The sequence below is a fragment of the Diadema antillarum genome, unplaced genomic scaffold (genome assembly GCF_040938485.1).
Source record: "Diadema antillarum isolate AM-2024a unplaced genomic scaffold, OU_Dant_1.0 seq00001791_RagTag, whole genome shotgun sequence".
In the NCBI taxonomy this organism is placed as follows: domain Eukaryota; kingdom Metazoa; phylum Echinodermata; class Echinoidea; order Diadematoida; family Diadematidae; genus Diadema; species Diadema antillarum.
In genome coordinates, this window is record NW_027272469.1 from 28,605 (window position 1) to 45,204 (window position 16,600).

The 16,600-nt window shown below is 38.2% G+C and overlaps 1 protein-coding gene across 1 annotated transcript in view; it reads left to right on the plus strand.

Moving 5' to 3' along the window:
- The window catches only part of LOC139712308 (rho GTPase-activating protein 26-like), a gene marked incomplete at its 5' end in the record, with an annotated part of 86,411 nt that overhangs the window by 25,918 nt on the left and 43,893 nt on the right, over window positions 1-16,600 (plus strand). The window contains 12 exons of the mRNA XM_071624147.1: window positions 1,635-1,745; window positions 5,082-5,124; window positions 5,919-5,980; window positions 8,769-8,831; window positions 9,395-9,458; window positions 9,955-10,052; window positions 10,877-10,914; window positions 11,754-11,810; window positions 13,116-13,194; window positions 13,745-13,784; window positions 14,439-14,501; window positions 15,420-15,494. Of these exons, the coding sequence (XP_071480248.1) occupies window positions 1,635-1,745; window positions 5,082-5,124; window positions 5,919-5,980; window positions 8,769-8,831; window positions 9,395-9,458; window positions 9,955-10,052; window positions 10,877-10,914; window positions 11,754-11,810; window positions 13,116-13,194; window positions 13,745-13,784; window positions 14,439-14,501; window positions 15,420-15,494 (793 nt within the window). The remainder of the gene's footprint in view (window positions 1-1,634; window positions 1,746-5,081; window positions 5,125-5,918; window positions 5,981-8,768; window positions 8,832-9,394; window positions 9,459-9,954; window positions 10,053-10,876; window positions 10,915-11,753; window positions 11,811-13,115; window positions 13,195-13,744; window positions 13,785-14,438; window positions 14,502-15,419; window positions 15,495-16,600) is intronic.

A 16,600-nucleotide genomic window follows, 5' to 3' on the forward strand; every position in this document is an offset into this window, starting at 1 on the left:
TTGTCGGAAGTAGGGAAGTATCATTCCGATATGAACTGTCGGTTCCTTGAAAGAAGGCCATTGTTATCAATGATTGAGCATAGCAACAGTAGTATTAAACTTAGCCTGAGAAAAACACATTAGTAGGTACTACATGTACCTATTGATATTTGGATTGTGGCCCAAATTGTTCAATTTTTTTGGACCCACAACACAACCAGAATGCCAGGCCATCATGCAGACAAGGGTCCAGGCTTGGCAGGGGACTCAATCCTACCCCTGGTATCCCACATCAATTATCACATTTGGCCCAAGTGCACAGCTGACGGGCATCGTTCACATCGGGGTCTGGTTTCCAGAGTTTTGAAGGGGTAGGAAAAGTTTGAAATGAAAGATTAGGGAAACAGTATGCTTGCTGAATAGATTCAGCTAATGAGGTTATTGTGACATGGTGAAAGTATCTCAGTTTTATTCGATGTATTTTATTATTGCCATGAAATGATATATTGCTTCATATTTCTGTGAGTATTGTGTAGGCCCTATTGGGCTCATGAAGGGAGGTGTTCCTCTCACCTCCCTGGCTCATGTGACATGCTTGTATAATTGGTTGGTTTTAACATTCTGTTTCAGGGAATGTCTGGTCTTTAACTAGGTGTTTGGTGGCAAATATTTAACAGTGCCATTGATATCTGATCCTTTCTTTGTTACAGTATGTATATATTTAACTGTGTGTATGTGAGTTTAAATGTTTATGTGTAATCTCTACAAATAGTCCTATATCTACAAGCTGAAGTGGAAAAGTAGAACACATGATATCAAAATGGCCATTGTAAACTAATGAAGGAATTAATGGCTGACAACTATTTGGTCATGATTTAATGGCTGGCTTTGTCGTGCCCCATTTAACACTAATGCACAAATGCAATATACCTGAACCTCAATGAGGAAATAGCTTGGAATGAAAGACTAGGATTGATTGGTTTCATTTAGCAAGAATTGGTTCTCAATCACCAGATTAGGCATGCAGAAATATTTCAGGACGATATGCATGAATTGTGGAGAGGACATTGGATGTAGTAGGATGACTGCATCATGGAAAAATGCTGGAGAAGGAATGATTATGAGAGATGACATCAATCATTTGCTCTGACAGCTTTATTTGTTTTGTTTTTTTGAAATGCAGATTACACTTCCTTTATTTTGTAATTACATGTTAACTGCCCATTTCTTTTGTTTTTAATTGGAAGAGGGGGTGTTCAATATATAAACTCTGATTTATGTGTTAGGCAAGTCAAAAAGATATGCGATATAACAATATGTGTCATCAAGAGACTTGATTCCCATAAGCTGATGTCGTGTGCCTTTGGAAATTTTGAGATAACATGAATTTCTTGCAGTTGATTACAGTCTCCATGAACGTTTTTTTTTTGAAAGAAAGAAATCATGTTCTTTCATAGAGACCTGCACAATCAATTTGTTACCATAAGAGTCATGTCAACACTTTGTACATGGTCTTTGCAGAAACAAATGGTGGTGTTCTAGTGAGTGAAATTCAAGGCACATATTCCACTAACTGGAGAGGAAGGGCAATTTGCATCGTAATAGGAAAAAAATTGTAATGATTTTCATTTTTCTGTTATTCTCCCTTTCTCAAGGCGGATGCTGCCCTCGACATGGAAAGAAGACAGTTCCACAAAGACTCACTCAACTATGTCTTCAGGATGCAGGAGGTCCAAGAGAAGAAGAAGTTTGAGTTTGTGGAGACGGTGAGCACCACTTCAGCCTATCCTTTTCCAGCAACTTTAAAATGATTACCCCTTTTCAAGTGACTGAAAACAATACCTCTTTTCCAGCTGCTTAAAGATAATAGGCCCTTTTCCAGTGACCCAAAAAAAAAAAAAAAAATGGCACCCAAAATGTTAATTTTTTTTGAACGATGTAATGATGTTCCATTAGATTGAAAAAAAAACCCGCAACTAACCAACTTTTATGAAAATTATGTTGTCACTAGTAAGATATTTAGGAACAGGTATCAGCATGCTGATAAATTGTTCTATAGCAGAATATTGTAACACTGCTGCCTTGGGGAGGGGGGGGGGGTGGTTATGATATCTGTAGTTGCTCACACATATGTCACTTCTTGAAATCATTTATTAAAGGGTAATGTTCAAACACAAATTTTTCAAAGCTACTTTTTATGAGAGACAGTTCTTTTGGCATATAAGACTATGCAGCCCAGATTCTTCAAAACTAGAAACATTGTTAAACAAGTTTTCATTTTGAAACACACTAAATGTAAATTGAAATTAGGGCTATTCTCAATTTTTGTCATAGGTTTGGAAAGTAGTGATTTGGAAACAATTAATGAATGAAATGCTGTGCAATTTATATGTGTTTTATGATAAATCTGTCAGAATGATGGCATGTCTATTTCAGATTTCATCACAGACAGAGTTGTAGTTTGTGGTGATGTGTGTACATTCTAGAATTATGATTATTGCATAATGATAAAGAGAGAAGCTGCGCAACCACCTGATAATGTACCCCTTTTTTTTTGGGGGGGGGGCACACTTTCGATTCATTCAGTGGTATGGTTTGAAGAATATTTCTTTGAAATGCAAACTTTGATTAGATTTTTTTTTTAATTCTATAAAGTAACAACAAAATCTAGCCAAGAATTGCATCAAAGGTAAAGCTTATAAATTGGATGAGTTGGGATATTGTGCCCTACATGGAAATCATTGAGGGAGTTAAACAGTAATCATGGAATAATTGTGTCTCCATCAACTTGCCAGTCTTCCCCTTTCACCCCACCCCACCCCACTCCACCCCAAAGCAATGTGTACAACGGTAGCTCTGAAAGATGAGAGATGATTATCAGCTATTTTCAAACAGTGCCAGAAATATTCGTCATCTGGGTGGTGTTGTGAAATAGTTGGTGGGGCATAGTTGCAATGCTGTTAGAAGTTGCTGCTTAATGTAGCTAGGTCTCTCCTTGTAACAGATAAAGAATAGGAAATGAAACCAGTGGTAATTAACTAATTGATTAGAGCACTGAGTGCCTGAAACCACATTCCATGGTTTGATGCTCTATCTCTTTTAAATGTAATGATTTTTTTTTTCTTCTACAATTCATTGTTGGTGGTTCATATGGTAGAGTAATGAAATTATTTGTGGTGAAGCTCTTTGTTGCTTATTTACAATTGTTTACTTCAATTGGAGAACTTTCAAAAGCATCTTAATTGCCTGCTATTAGTGCTAAATGGATCTGAATCTTGAATTAAAATTGACAATGCATTTTAGAGGATTTCTGTTCCTGTTTCTCATATTGGAAAATTTTTGTAAACTCCTTTCTAATTTAGTGTAGATTCAATGAATGTAGCTATTTTCCATCTAATCCTTCTCTAGTATATGACATGCATTGTAATTCAGAAGTGTCAATATGATGATGTCAAGATGACCATTTCTACAGAAAGATTACAATTAAAGAATATAAGCTAAAAAATATAAAGAAAAAGAAAAAATAGAAGTGTGATCTAATCTGGAATGTGTGAATTTTTTTACCCATTATTAAAAAAAAAAGTAAATAAAATCTTGTTTGTCACAAGCACTGACATGAGCACCCAGAAAAGTGACAAGTTACATCAACTGTACTGTTGTGTCTACTGCTACTATTTCAGAGACATGTGTGTCACATTGAGAAATCTAGATAAACCTTGCATTGTGATCTGTGTAGTGAGAAGATTGTCAGGAAGCCAAGAGGGGAGAGGAGTGGGGGAGGGGTGAGTGGGATGGGATGGGGGGAAGGGTGAGTGGGATGGGATGGGGGAGGGGTGAGTGGGATGGGATAGGAAGATGTTTTGACCAATTGATGATGGCTTGTTTGATGTTCAGTGACTCAGTATAAACAGTCTAAGAGTCAATAGCATGGGTCTTCCTGGTGCTGTCTGTGAATTTTACTCCATCAAACAAGACCGCATTGATCAGGCCAGGGGGCTTGGCTTCGATGGGGGATTTAAATCTATGGACAAACCTCTAGCAATCCTGAGGGTGGCGTACGTGTCACTGATGTACCATCAATCTATTTTCTAGGCTAGTTTACTTTTCTTTTGAGTATTGACTTTATCAAATTGCAGTCTTTGTTACACAATTGCCCCTTTTGTCAGTTAGCTTAAGTTATTGTCATTGTAAAGAATAAGTTGAAACCAGATTCTATGCCTGTGCTGAATTGTGATTTCTCATTGTGGGAACAAGGAAGAAAAATCAAAAAACCCAAGCAAAACCCAGGGAGAACAGCCTGGAACAAAGGCTAAAAATCATCTCATGCAAGACTGTTATTGTCTCACTGCATACCAGTGTGGCAGGGAAACAAATAACCACAGAAAACTGGTCTATTCACTGAAATCCAGGATTTACTCACAGACAAGCCAGTGCTACACAGATCCTATTATTCCATGTTGGGAGTTGGTGGCAAGCAAGATGAAAAAAAAAAAAATTGATGTTGCATTTGTATAAACCTGAGGGATTAGAATGCTGGGGGTTGGGGGTTGGTACATGTGTAAGGAGGAAAAAAAGGTTAGAGAATGTGCTAAATAGGAAAAAGTAGTTAAAGAGCACAGGACATGACAGAATAGTTCTTGTCAATATCCTAGCAAGTTTTTGTGAAGGGAATGGGATAAGATATGTTTGCAAAATATTTCAGGGTGTGGGAACACTGTGGACTCAGTGAAACTTGGAGTCCAAAATTTCTTGTGAGCTATTGAAGAAAGGTAGGACAGTGATTACCATATGAGTCTGACATACCTGTGTTTCCACTCTCAGTGTACATGTTCTGCCATCATCACCCAAAACAGGTACTGTAAGCAGTTTGCTTTACAAGATCAGGGGAATACAAAACTCCAGTTATTATATTAAATAATAGTGTATTTCTGCCTGTGTGTTTTCATTCCCCACAGCACCCTGTCTCAATGAAGATAGATTGAGACCATCGATCAAAAATATTCAAGTCTAACCACATCTGTATTTTTTCCCCTATGTTTTTTTGCATTGTTAGTTTACTGAGTTATTCATTAACCCGTCTGTTATTCTCTTCTCATTCACAGTTACTAGGATTCATGTATAGCTGGCTCACCTTCTATCACCAAGGTAACGCTCCTCATCCTCCATTGATGCATTCCTGTTGTTAAAGGCACCCTCTGTATTCTACAGACTCACACAGCCTTCAAAGATTCTCTCCTTTTATATGTTTATCCATATAATGTTATCCATTATTTTACATACTGTCGTACATGTTTTGAATTGATTGTAAGCGCTTTGGGCCTTGTGGGAAAAGCGCACTATAAATGATAGTAATAGTAATAATAATAATAATAATAATAATGTTTGTAATCAGCTGAATGTGAAGTATGAATGGACAAAAATACAGCAGTGCCAAAATGACAGATATGAAAACCATTTGAAGTATAAGACTGCAGTAATGTTTAGGTCTAACTCTGTGTAGTCAAAGTAAGCAAAATAAGATTGCAAAAAAGAAACAGAAATTGATAAGAATTGGGCATTTTTCAATGACATACAGCACTTCATTGTGATTATCCTATTTTAGTTGTCATATGTCGGATCATAAGAGTATAGCAGTAAATCTTTTAAGGTGTGTATGCAAAGCAAAGCAGAAATATTAAGCTAAAGAATCTGCACTCATTTTTGAAGTTTCTGTGCAAGGATGCTACATGGAGGATATTAATTGAAGGTCTAGAAACTTCCATATATGTCATAGTTTATCTCCTTCACTCTTCATCTCTCCCTCTCTTCATCTCCTGTGAGATATGAGGATACAAGTGTTGTTAGAGCGACTTTGATTTCGGGTACTTCCTGTGACTGACGTGTCAGCTTTTTTACCCCCAAGATTAATGGAGAATCTTGCTCCTTTGTGTTTGATGTAGGTCACGACGTGTCGCAAGAGTTCAAACCGTACATGACGGAGCTGCAGCTGAAATTACAGAACGTGAGTAAAAGGATGCTAGAGAAGGAACCGGTTCACCTTGCCGGCCAAACCAGGGCTGCCTGTGGGCTGTCGTCTTTTATCCCACTCTCTGTAGTCTGTAGTTAAGACCTGCTTGAGCAGTTTAAAGGGTCAGTCATCGAAAGGTTTTCATGGTTTAATGTGTCCTCCACCCATCATTTATGTCAAGAAGACAGACTTTGTTTATCTCTTTCTCACAGTTTCTCTGTCTTGACTCTCCCTCTCCATCTCTCTCTCTCTCTCTCTCTCTCTCTCTCTCTCTCTTTCTCTTTCTGTATTTCTCTTATATTCTGCCTGACTGCTATATCTCACTTTCAGAATATCAAATTTCAATTATTTCTTACTCTTACCTTTTCCTTTTCCATTGTTTCCTTGTCATTAACATGTCATTATATTTCTTTCTCTTTCACCTTTCCCCTTCCTCTCCACTTTCTCACATTTGTTGTATTTTGACAGGTGATCATTTAGTGTTGTGTCTCAGTTCTATCATGGGAGAGTACCTTTTTTAGCATCAACCCATTTCTCCATGGTTTTAAGCTTGTACCAAGTGCAGATTTGGATATCTTGAATGTCTCAGAAAAATAAAAAAACATCAAAAAAAGTGAGAAGAATTTCACTTTGACTCAGTGTTCGCCCTTAATCCGTAAAAAACTGCCAACTATGAACATATTGGTTACATCTTATGCAGAATTGATGCAGGAAGTAGTGACTGACTTTCTGTCTTGTCTGATGTTTATATGTGATTCTTAACCATTCCATGATCGTTTACCTCAACTGACCGCATGGAAGGTGATCAAATATGAAGCTGACGCTGGAATGATTTTTCTTCATTATTTGCTTCACCATGCATCCTCTCTCTCATTTGGTTAATGTATTAATTCCCTCACCTTTGTTACATATTTTTATACTAGAAATATTATCTGTACATCAGCATGATCATTGGAGACAAATTTAACTTTATCTCACACATGGAAGCAAACTGCTGGAATTATATCACAAAACTCTTCTCCATAATTGATTTTCTACAGGAATTTAAACACATCAGACAAATTTTTCTTATGTATTAATCAATTAACATTAATTAATTAATGTATGGAGCTTTGTAGCTCTATGAATAACAAAACTGAGGAAGCATTTTTTTTGTTGTTGTAAAAGACAACTTGTCACAATATGATAGACGCCATGCCCAAATCTGCAGGTTATACTGATAGCCATTCCGTCAGATCAATATAAAACTGACCTTCTGTCCTCCATGGAATACAAATGGGGAAATGACAAATTTGTTTCACACTGGGCAGTCCTTGCATGCCTTGTTGCTGGTTCATCTACAACAACCAACGTTGTTGAACAGAGGTTTTTGGTGTGTTTGGAACACCAGCGGCCAGACTGCCAGTGGCTTGAGTATGATTTTCTGGATGGATTTTTGCTGGAGGAATGCCAAATTTGATGCCAAGTTTGATACTTGAGATCCTCGTCCGTCTCTGGTCTCCCTCTTGTGGTTCTAGTTTAGATTTCATCCCATCCCTCAAACTTTTCTGGTTCTCAATATCAAATATCAGTCAAAAATACAGCTACCTTAAATGCTGGTGGCATGAGGTCACACCCCAAGTTGTTGAGAAGGTGGTCCTCGTGGAATATGAGTGATATTTACAAGGTCAGATGGTCGGGTGTGACACCTGGTTGAGTGAGAAACGCTTGTTGGGGTACAGTTTTGATATGGGAAACACAAAACTTGAGTATGCCTTGACAGTGGTCCATATATAGATATTCACCCAGCCCCCTTCCTCTCCAGCCACATTTTATAGGTCAGTATTGGATAAGGTCATGCAGCTACCCACCAAATTTTATATCTGCCTTGTATCATATTATTTTCTCCATTTCCAGCCAAAGACACAAATTTGCAAGGCTTTATGATCATATTTTGAATCCACAAAGTATGGTAAGCGTCTTTATGAGGAAATTTCTCTGAGTAAACGGAATTGAACAATTGACCACTGTTTGCAAGTGGACTATATAGTGGAGACCTGTCCATGTTGATGAAGGCATATATACCAATGATGCAGCTCAGTATCACATTACCAAACCAGTTTGACTCTTACATTCCGGTCTATGGTATTGAGACTTCAGTCGTACAATTTTGTAATATATCACATGACCTGGGCTTTGAGGGAAAACGATACAGTCATGTAACAGCAGTGAGAAATATTCTGTTCTAACATTCATCCTCAAAGATCTTAGCTTGGATATTATGTACGTAATGAGTAAAATTCAAGTGCTGGTGCTGCCTCCCAAACAACTGTGTTAAATTGTGCACCAAAACTCTGTGTCCAGATTAACACAAGCGATACCAGTCATAGCTATCGATTCCGATGCTGGTTTTATCTTCACACCTCACCTAAGTCCACAGGATCGCGCTGGAATTACACTGTGCAGAGAGTGATGACAGATGACATTCAACAATGCTAGCTACCGGAAATACGACATAAGTTTTAGGTCAATGTGCTTCCCCAGACTGATTTGAAGTGTGGGATTATTGCCATTGCTAGTGTTAAGATAGTACCCAACACTGGCAGTAGCACCAAACTTAAAATCAACTCATTGTTGCTTGTTAAGCATAGATAAGTATAGATGAGGAAGAAAAATAATATCAAATCATCACAATTAAGTGCACCCCTCTTTACAACCTCTGTCCCTCTATGCATGGATGAAACAGTGAGTAGAAAAGAGGAGCCATGACATGTATCTTTGTACCTTTCTCTCCGATCTACAGATCAGAGCTGGTTTTGACTCGACAAGGCAGGAGGCTGAGAACCTCATGCACAAGATGATGGAAGTGAGTTTGGTGTCTCCTCCTGATGCAGGATTAAATCCTCATCTGTCTAGGAATGTGCATCATGTGTTAAGGCTTTATGCAACCATTGTACTTTGTCAGTAATGTGTTTTTCATCTCTTTCTATTCACAGGGAGAAGGAATGTATAAGACAACAGAAACCATGGTGTAACTAGATGTCTTAACATGTTAAGGATCATTTCTTTTCCTAGACCTTGTATCGCTTGCTGCTATCTTTTATACATGTTAAACTCTGGAAAATTCTTACCAGCAGTCATCAGGCAAAGAAAAAGAAATTCTAGCATTGATGCAGATATCTTTTCTTTTCAAATTGACCTTTAAGAAAGAGAAACAACTTAAATCACAAATAAATCCTTGTAATAGACTTACATCTTCATTGATATCAAGACTGCTACAACAGATGAAGCCATGGGTCTAAAGCTTTGTGATGCCATGTCTAAATGCTTCTTGAATTTTGATATGTAGCAATGAAAGAAATACGATTATGTGGCATCCTGTTTTGTTTGGGTTGTAATAATTAAGAAAATTGTTCTTTTTCCACACAGAAACCGTACGAGAACAAGAAAAATTCAGCATTGCAAGAAGGCTACCTGTTTCTGTATGAGAAACGTGAGTAAGAACTGATCAGTGTGAAAGATATCAAAACTTTGGATCTGCGACTGTACTTTGTATTTTATTTTATCATGATATTCTGTGTGAATGATAACCAATTATTACAAGCAGATTCTTTAAAGTTTAGCTGATTTCATGGTTTATTCTTTCGAAATGGGGACAAAATCACTGAATAATAGCTGTACTAAGTTTAGAGAGGAAACCCTAGTTATCACCTGTGGATTACTTCTCTTCGGATGGCCTGATCTCCTCAGTAATCATGATGATACTGTGTGTGTGGAAGTGTCTTTGACAAGGGCTTCCTGTAAAAGGGCAATCTTGTGCAAATTTAGAAACAGGCTTTTGTCATGATTACCTCAGTGAACTTTGACAGAGTACATCAATTGACTTTAATACCAGTAACAGTAACAAGATCCCTAAATGCTTCAGAGCAGAGCTCATGATTCCTCCTTGTTATTGTCTTTGTTGCTTTACATCCCTTTCTTGTTTGTAGGAGCGCTGGGTTCCAGTTGGATTAAACAGTACTGTAGATACGACAAGGACAAGAAGAAGCTACTTATGCAACAATATGTACAGACACTACCAAAAGTTGTGAGTGAACGTTGCTGCAACCATTTCTAGATCAAGACCAAAGCACTCAAACATTTAGAGAGAATGACAAAATGTGTTGTTTGTTTGTGTTGCAAATGATATGATATTTCATTGTACATTTTCGCTGAAGAAAAAAAACAAACCAAACTACAAGATATTGTGGTTTCAGAGCAGATGACCAGTACCTGACAAAGAAAATGAAATTATCAGAAAGCAACAGACTCAAACTTTATTCAAGATACGTCTGTTGTTTGTCCAAAGATCGAAAATGAAATTATCAGAAAGCAACAAACACAAACTTTATTAAAGGTCCATCTGTTTGCCCACAGATCAAGTTACACACAAGTTTGTCTACTGAATACTGAAAGCTTTAGTGATGCAAATCATACATACACAATGAATGTTCATATTACTTGGACTAACTCTTCCTTATTTGTTACCATCAAAACATGATGTATGCTTGCATACAAAAGGGAAAGTTGGGTTGTATGTATATGTAATTCATGTTTCCTGGTATACCAACATGCAGCATAGGTTTTCTAGTTTTGCTTTTTATACCTCTTTAATATGCATGTGATATTATGCAGCACTTCTAGACAATGCGCTTTCCCTATTAGTATGTAGTCATCAATCATCACTTAATTAAAACACATTCACTTTCAAAACTTGTTAGTGACACATAATCAATGCTGTGTTTAAACTATAAATCACTGTAAGATTACTATTATTTTGTTCTTAGATTTTGAAGAAGCAGATGAGGTATTGTTAGCAAAGGTCTTTCCATGCTAAAATCTGTTTATATTTGTCTTCTCTCATTTATCCAGACCTCAGAAGAAATTGTAACAGTCCTATCATGTACAAGGTGAGAACAATGGAGCCTTTGTTGTTGTTGTTGTTGTTGTTGTTTTGTTTTCTTGTCTTTTGCAGAGGTGGTCCTTTAAGCTGTTTTGAGTCAGATAGTACCCTTTTCATGCATTTCTGCTAAAGGTGTCGTTGACATTGACATTGTATAGGGCACAAGTCTGTCTGTGTGTCTGCCTATCTGTCTGTCTCAACATTTTTACCCCCATCTATGAGATTATCACTAGATGATGTTTACACAGAGAATGAAGTATGACTGGAAAGAGAAAGTGATCAAGTGGTGGTTGTGTATGAAAGACATCTTAGGATGGATGATGTAGTCGGCTGAGAACCAAAAGGGCTTTATTACAGTTTTGGGGGTATTGAGTAATTGGCATCATGTTGTAGAGCTTAATCTTCTCTATAATTTGGTTTCAATTTTAAATTATTTTCATTTTTAGTAGAAAGTTGGAAATGAATACCACATAGCGCTATTTACCCTATATTTGGAAGAGTGCTTATAAATCTACCCACTTTTCATCAGATAAACCTCTTATTTCATGAAAATTGATTGTTTTGTTTTTCTATGTACGCTCAAATCTTAGAATGCGATAGTGCCCTTTTGGTTCTCAGCTGACAATATGTGCAAGCTTGTAAAAGTTTATTTTACCATGTGGTTGATCATTAAATCCACTGCTGGATGGATATTTGAAGCTTGGTTTCTGTGCTTCCTTAATAAATCTTGAATGGTCTCTGTACTTTTTTTTAATGTCAGATTACACTGAGGCTAAAATTAGACATGATGGTCTAGACTTGATTCATTTCCTTGTATCTGCTGATTTTTTTCTTCACCTTTTGCAGGAGAATGACGGAGTCGATAGAGAAGAGGTTCTGCTTCGACATTACGGTCCAGGAGAGGTTAGTGAGAATTCTGTAAGAGAATGTGACATCCCTCCAAAATAAGTTACCTTTGACGCACGTTTTTGTCTTTAACAGTCCTCAAAAGTTTCATCCATTGACTACGAATACAACATACAATTGTCACAGTTACCATGGCAACACCATCCAAGCGGTAACCAAGCAGCTGAAAGCATATGTCAGCTACTAGATATTACTGCCTGTATTGTCACTCACAATGAATGCTCCTCTTGTTGTAATGGGCAAAGGCTTGGGATTTGGAACTTCATATATCTTCCACATGCCCATGTTCTGTGTGCCACAATAAAACCCCTTGAAACAATCAATAACCAGAGACTCCAACCCCAAGCACCTTCTGATCTGGAGATTGTCCCGCCCGAAAACCCCAGCAAACGGGAGACTCCAAGTTGATGTGAGCGAAGCGCGAAGTTCCTAGGGTTCTAGATGTTCCTGGTGCTATTCTAAGGCTTATTTTTTCAACATACAATAGCAGTAAGTAAGAAATCCTTTCCACCGGGGAGACACAGAGCCAGGGCGGGAGAAATCAAATCTCAAACGGGAGAACGGGAGATTTTGCAAAATTGGGCTTTCGGCGGGAGATCTCCCGTCGAAAACGGGAGAGTTGGAGTCTCTGAATAACCAATGAGGTGAAAGTATTCAAATCATGAAATCTGGATTGTATATTTACTTTCTTGATGCTGAGATGTGGTGGAAGGAAGAAAACAATATTGACAATCCCTTTAAATTGAGGTCTAATGGGAGGAGGTCAAATTTATGTTCTTAACCCGTTGAGGACGTGCTGATTTTGCTACAACGCGCATTTCCCATAGACACCTGCCCGATTACACTCGGGACTCGTCCTCAACGGGTTAATTTGACCTGCAGTTGTCTGAAGGAGAGGGGGAAAAAAAAAATCATACATCCATGATGTGTGGCAGTTTATGAAAACAATACGACATGCATTCTGGTGTATCGTTTTTGATGGAATGCTTATGTTTTCATCAAGATGTGAATTATGGCAAGCTTTATGGAGATTTGACTCAAGTCAATTTCTTAGGGAATAGGTCCTACCAGTAAGGCAAGGCTGAGTGCACAATTTACAACACGTTGCCAGAAACAGACAGGTGTATAAAAGTCTTGAGTTACAAGCATTATCTGTAGTATGTGGCATTAAGCAAGACCAGGACAGGTTTCATAGAGATATCATCTTTCTGAGGGCGTCATCATACGTGCAAGAAGGAAGTATATGTCGTTATGACGAAGGAAGCGAATGTGGTTGTGACTCGATGATGCGTCTCTTTGCAGGTCCAACATCCTGACACTCCAGGCTGTGACGGAGGAAGAGAGGACACAGTGGATGCGGTCCATGGGGGGCAAGGAACCAGTGAGTTTGGGCTATGATCAGGAGGATTGTAGCTAGGAATGGGATTTTCTGGTTCTTCTTTGGGCAGGATTATAGAAACAAAAGTTCACAGCGGTTTGTTTCTGTCATGGTCTTTGGTGATTTGCATTGGCTACTCGATGCCCTTTATGAGAGAGAAAAACAAAAACTGGAAAATATTTGAACAAATGTATAGATGATGAAAATAAACTAATTTTATGAAGCCTCTGCACATTGAAGGAGGGAAAATAGAGAAAGAAATGACAAAAAAAAATAAATAAAGGGAGAGAATAGTACACATGATGATGAAAAGTGACAACACAATTATCCTATTTGAAAAGTGCAAGACTTGTGTAGACTACTGAGAATAAATATCATACTTCAGAGCATATGTCAAGTCATAAAGTTTGGAGTTCCTGCAGGGTCTTTATCAACTTCAATACTCACTGCTGTTCTGCTGGTTTTCTTCATGCTTGTTATTTTGCGTGTTTTTTCTTTTTGCATATAAAAATTGATACTGATTTCATGTACCGGTACTCTTCTTAATCTGCAGGTCTACTTAAATCCGGCGCATATTTCAAGTTCTGACGAGAGTAAGTGTGACATCTCATACCTTCCTGTGATTGTAGTGATGGCATTAGATGTCTGTTGAGTCTATGTTTGCATTGCAGTCAACACTTCACCCTCCCTGTCTGCATTTTTCTTGAATCATATGCATTTTGTGAGAGATGACATTAGAAAGTCAATTTTCCACGTAAGTTACTAATTACTCATACACTGTGGGTCTTATGTGTACCGGTCCTTTTTGTTTCAGTTCCAGAATTTTCAAAGGCCTCCTTATTGCTAAATCTATAACTTGTTTTTCAATGAACAACACAGTTTAGAAAACTGATATTCCCGTTTTTCTCGTGTACAGAAATATTTGTACATTTGTTTCTCAGCTGTGCAAATTTGATAAATTTAACTAAATACTTTCAATATTTGTCCAGTTTAGGGTATGCAGTAGAGTTGCCAATCTAAGTTCATCAAAATCATTAGATGATGATTTCTGCCACTAGCTTCCTTCAGGAGGTAATAGGGTAAAAGACAAGTTTGAGTGGTCATCAGTGAGGTACACAAACCCTATCTAGCAGTATAATGCTTTGTGAATATATACGTCCTTTTCTCAAGTCTGTTTTTCTTCCTACACATTATGGCAAGGTATGCTGCATATCATATTTTGCTCTCTTTTCCCGTCCTTTTCACAGATCTGTTGAATGACATTGGCTTCCACTTCATCAGAAAGTGCATAGAGGCCATTGAGAGCAGAGGTCAGGATATATAAGCCCTTTTTCTTAAATTCATGTTCATTATTTGTAGATATTTAGTCTCAGTTCACAAGGTTGAAAAATGTAGGAAATCATGAATAAGTGAATGTGAGGTAAAAATATAATGGGTATGTTAAATTGGAGCACAAGGTCGGATAAAGATAATGAAAACAAAACATTTCTATAGTGCATATCACCACAGATGTAGTCGCTGTGCACTCTGTAAGTAGAGAAAGTCTGTCAAAGCATGGTCATGACTGACTAATGATCAAGAAACAGTTGGTGCACCATGGCCACAATCCTTACGAACAATCACAAACCTTGAAGCTGCTGTCTGCATATTTTTGTTCCCTATATCTGAAGGGCGTTGGAGGCGTTATTTTTTTGGAGGAGATATATGTCCACAATGGCATTGTGCTTTTCCGTTTTGAATGAATCATCATGCAGTTGACATAAACAGATTGTGTAAATTGAATGTGATAGATGATTGCCATTGACTTCAGGAACTTGTTGCAGACTAATGGCTTCTCACAACTACCAGCCCAGATGCTTATAGTACTAGTAGGATAGTAACTTCAATTTGAATCCTTCCTTTACATGTATTTAGCCTTACTGTATTATCATTGATTAAAATGACTGCTTTAATGAATACTATTGTAGAACAAAAAATAAATGTCCCTGCAGTATCTAGTACGTTTTCTCAGAACTACTTATGGGTTTTGATCACTACAATGTTTTGCTCCTATAGCCAATTTGCTCTTTCCATGGCATAAGGCTTTGAACACTGCTAAAAGCAAATGTGAGTTTGTGTATGCAGTGACTAGAAGTACAGTAATGTGTTGTCAGTATTTGATGCATTTATGACTGACATGTTAAGCATGACATTGTGGTGTCTTTGTCTTCCTATCTGCTGTCCTGTAGGCTTAGATGATCAAGGGCTGTACAGAGTGGTCGGGGTCAACTCCAAAGTTCAAAGGTTAACATCGCTGTGTCTAGGTAAGTGTGGTTTGATGCTGTGAGGTGTAAAGGTTAACACCGCTGTGTCTAGGTAAGTGTGGTTTGATGCTGTGAGGTGTAAAGGTTAACATCGCTGTGTCTAGGTAAGTGTGGTTTGATGCTGTGAGGTGTAAAGGTTAACACTGCTGTGTCTAGGTAAGTGTGGTTTGATGCTGTGAGGTGTAAAGGTTAACACCGCTGTGTCTAGGTAAGTGGTTTGATGCTGTGAGGTGTAAAGGTTAACATCGCTGTGTCTAGGTAAGTGTGGTTGATGCTGTGAGGTGTAAAGGTTAACATCGCTGTGTCTAGGTAAGTGTGGTTTGATGCTGTGAGGTGTAAAGGTTAACACCGCTGTGTCTAGGTAAGTGTGGTTTGATGCTGTGAGGTGTAAAGGTTAACACCGCTGTGTCTAGGTAAGTGTGGTTTGATGCTGTGAGGTGTAAAGGTTAACACCGCTGTGTCTAGGTAAGTGTGGTTTGATGCTGTGAGGTGTAAAGGTTAACACCGCTGTGTCTAGGTAAGTGTGGTTTGATGCTGTGAGGTGTAAAGGTTAACATCGCTGTGTCTAGGTAAGTGTGGTTGATGCTGTGAGGTGTAAAGGTTAACATCGCTGTGTCTAGGTAAGAGTGGTTTGATGCTGTGAGGTGTAAAGGTTAACATCGCTGTGTCTAGGTAAGAGTGGTTTGATGCTGTGAGGTGTAAAGGTTAACATCGCTGTGTCTAGGTAAGTGTGGTTGATGCTGTGAGGTGTAAAGGTTAACATCGCTGTGTCTAGGTAAGAGTGGTTTGATGCTGTGAGGTGTAAAGGTTAACACCGCTGTGTCTAGGTAAGTGTGGTTTGATGCTGTGAGGTGTAAAGGTTAACACCGCTGTGTCTAGGTAAGTGTGGTTTGATGCTGTGAGGTGTAAAGGTTAACACCGCTGTGTCTAGGTAAGTGTGGTTTGATGCTGTGAGGTGTAAAGGTTAACATCGCTGTGTCTAGGTAAGTGTGGTTGATGCTGTGAGGTGTAAAGGTTAACATCGCTGTGTCTAGGTAAGAGTGGTTTGATGCTGTGAGGTGTAAAGGTTAACATCGCTGTGTCTAGGTAAGAGTGGTTTGATGCTG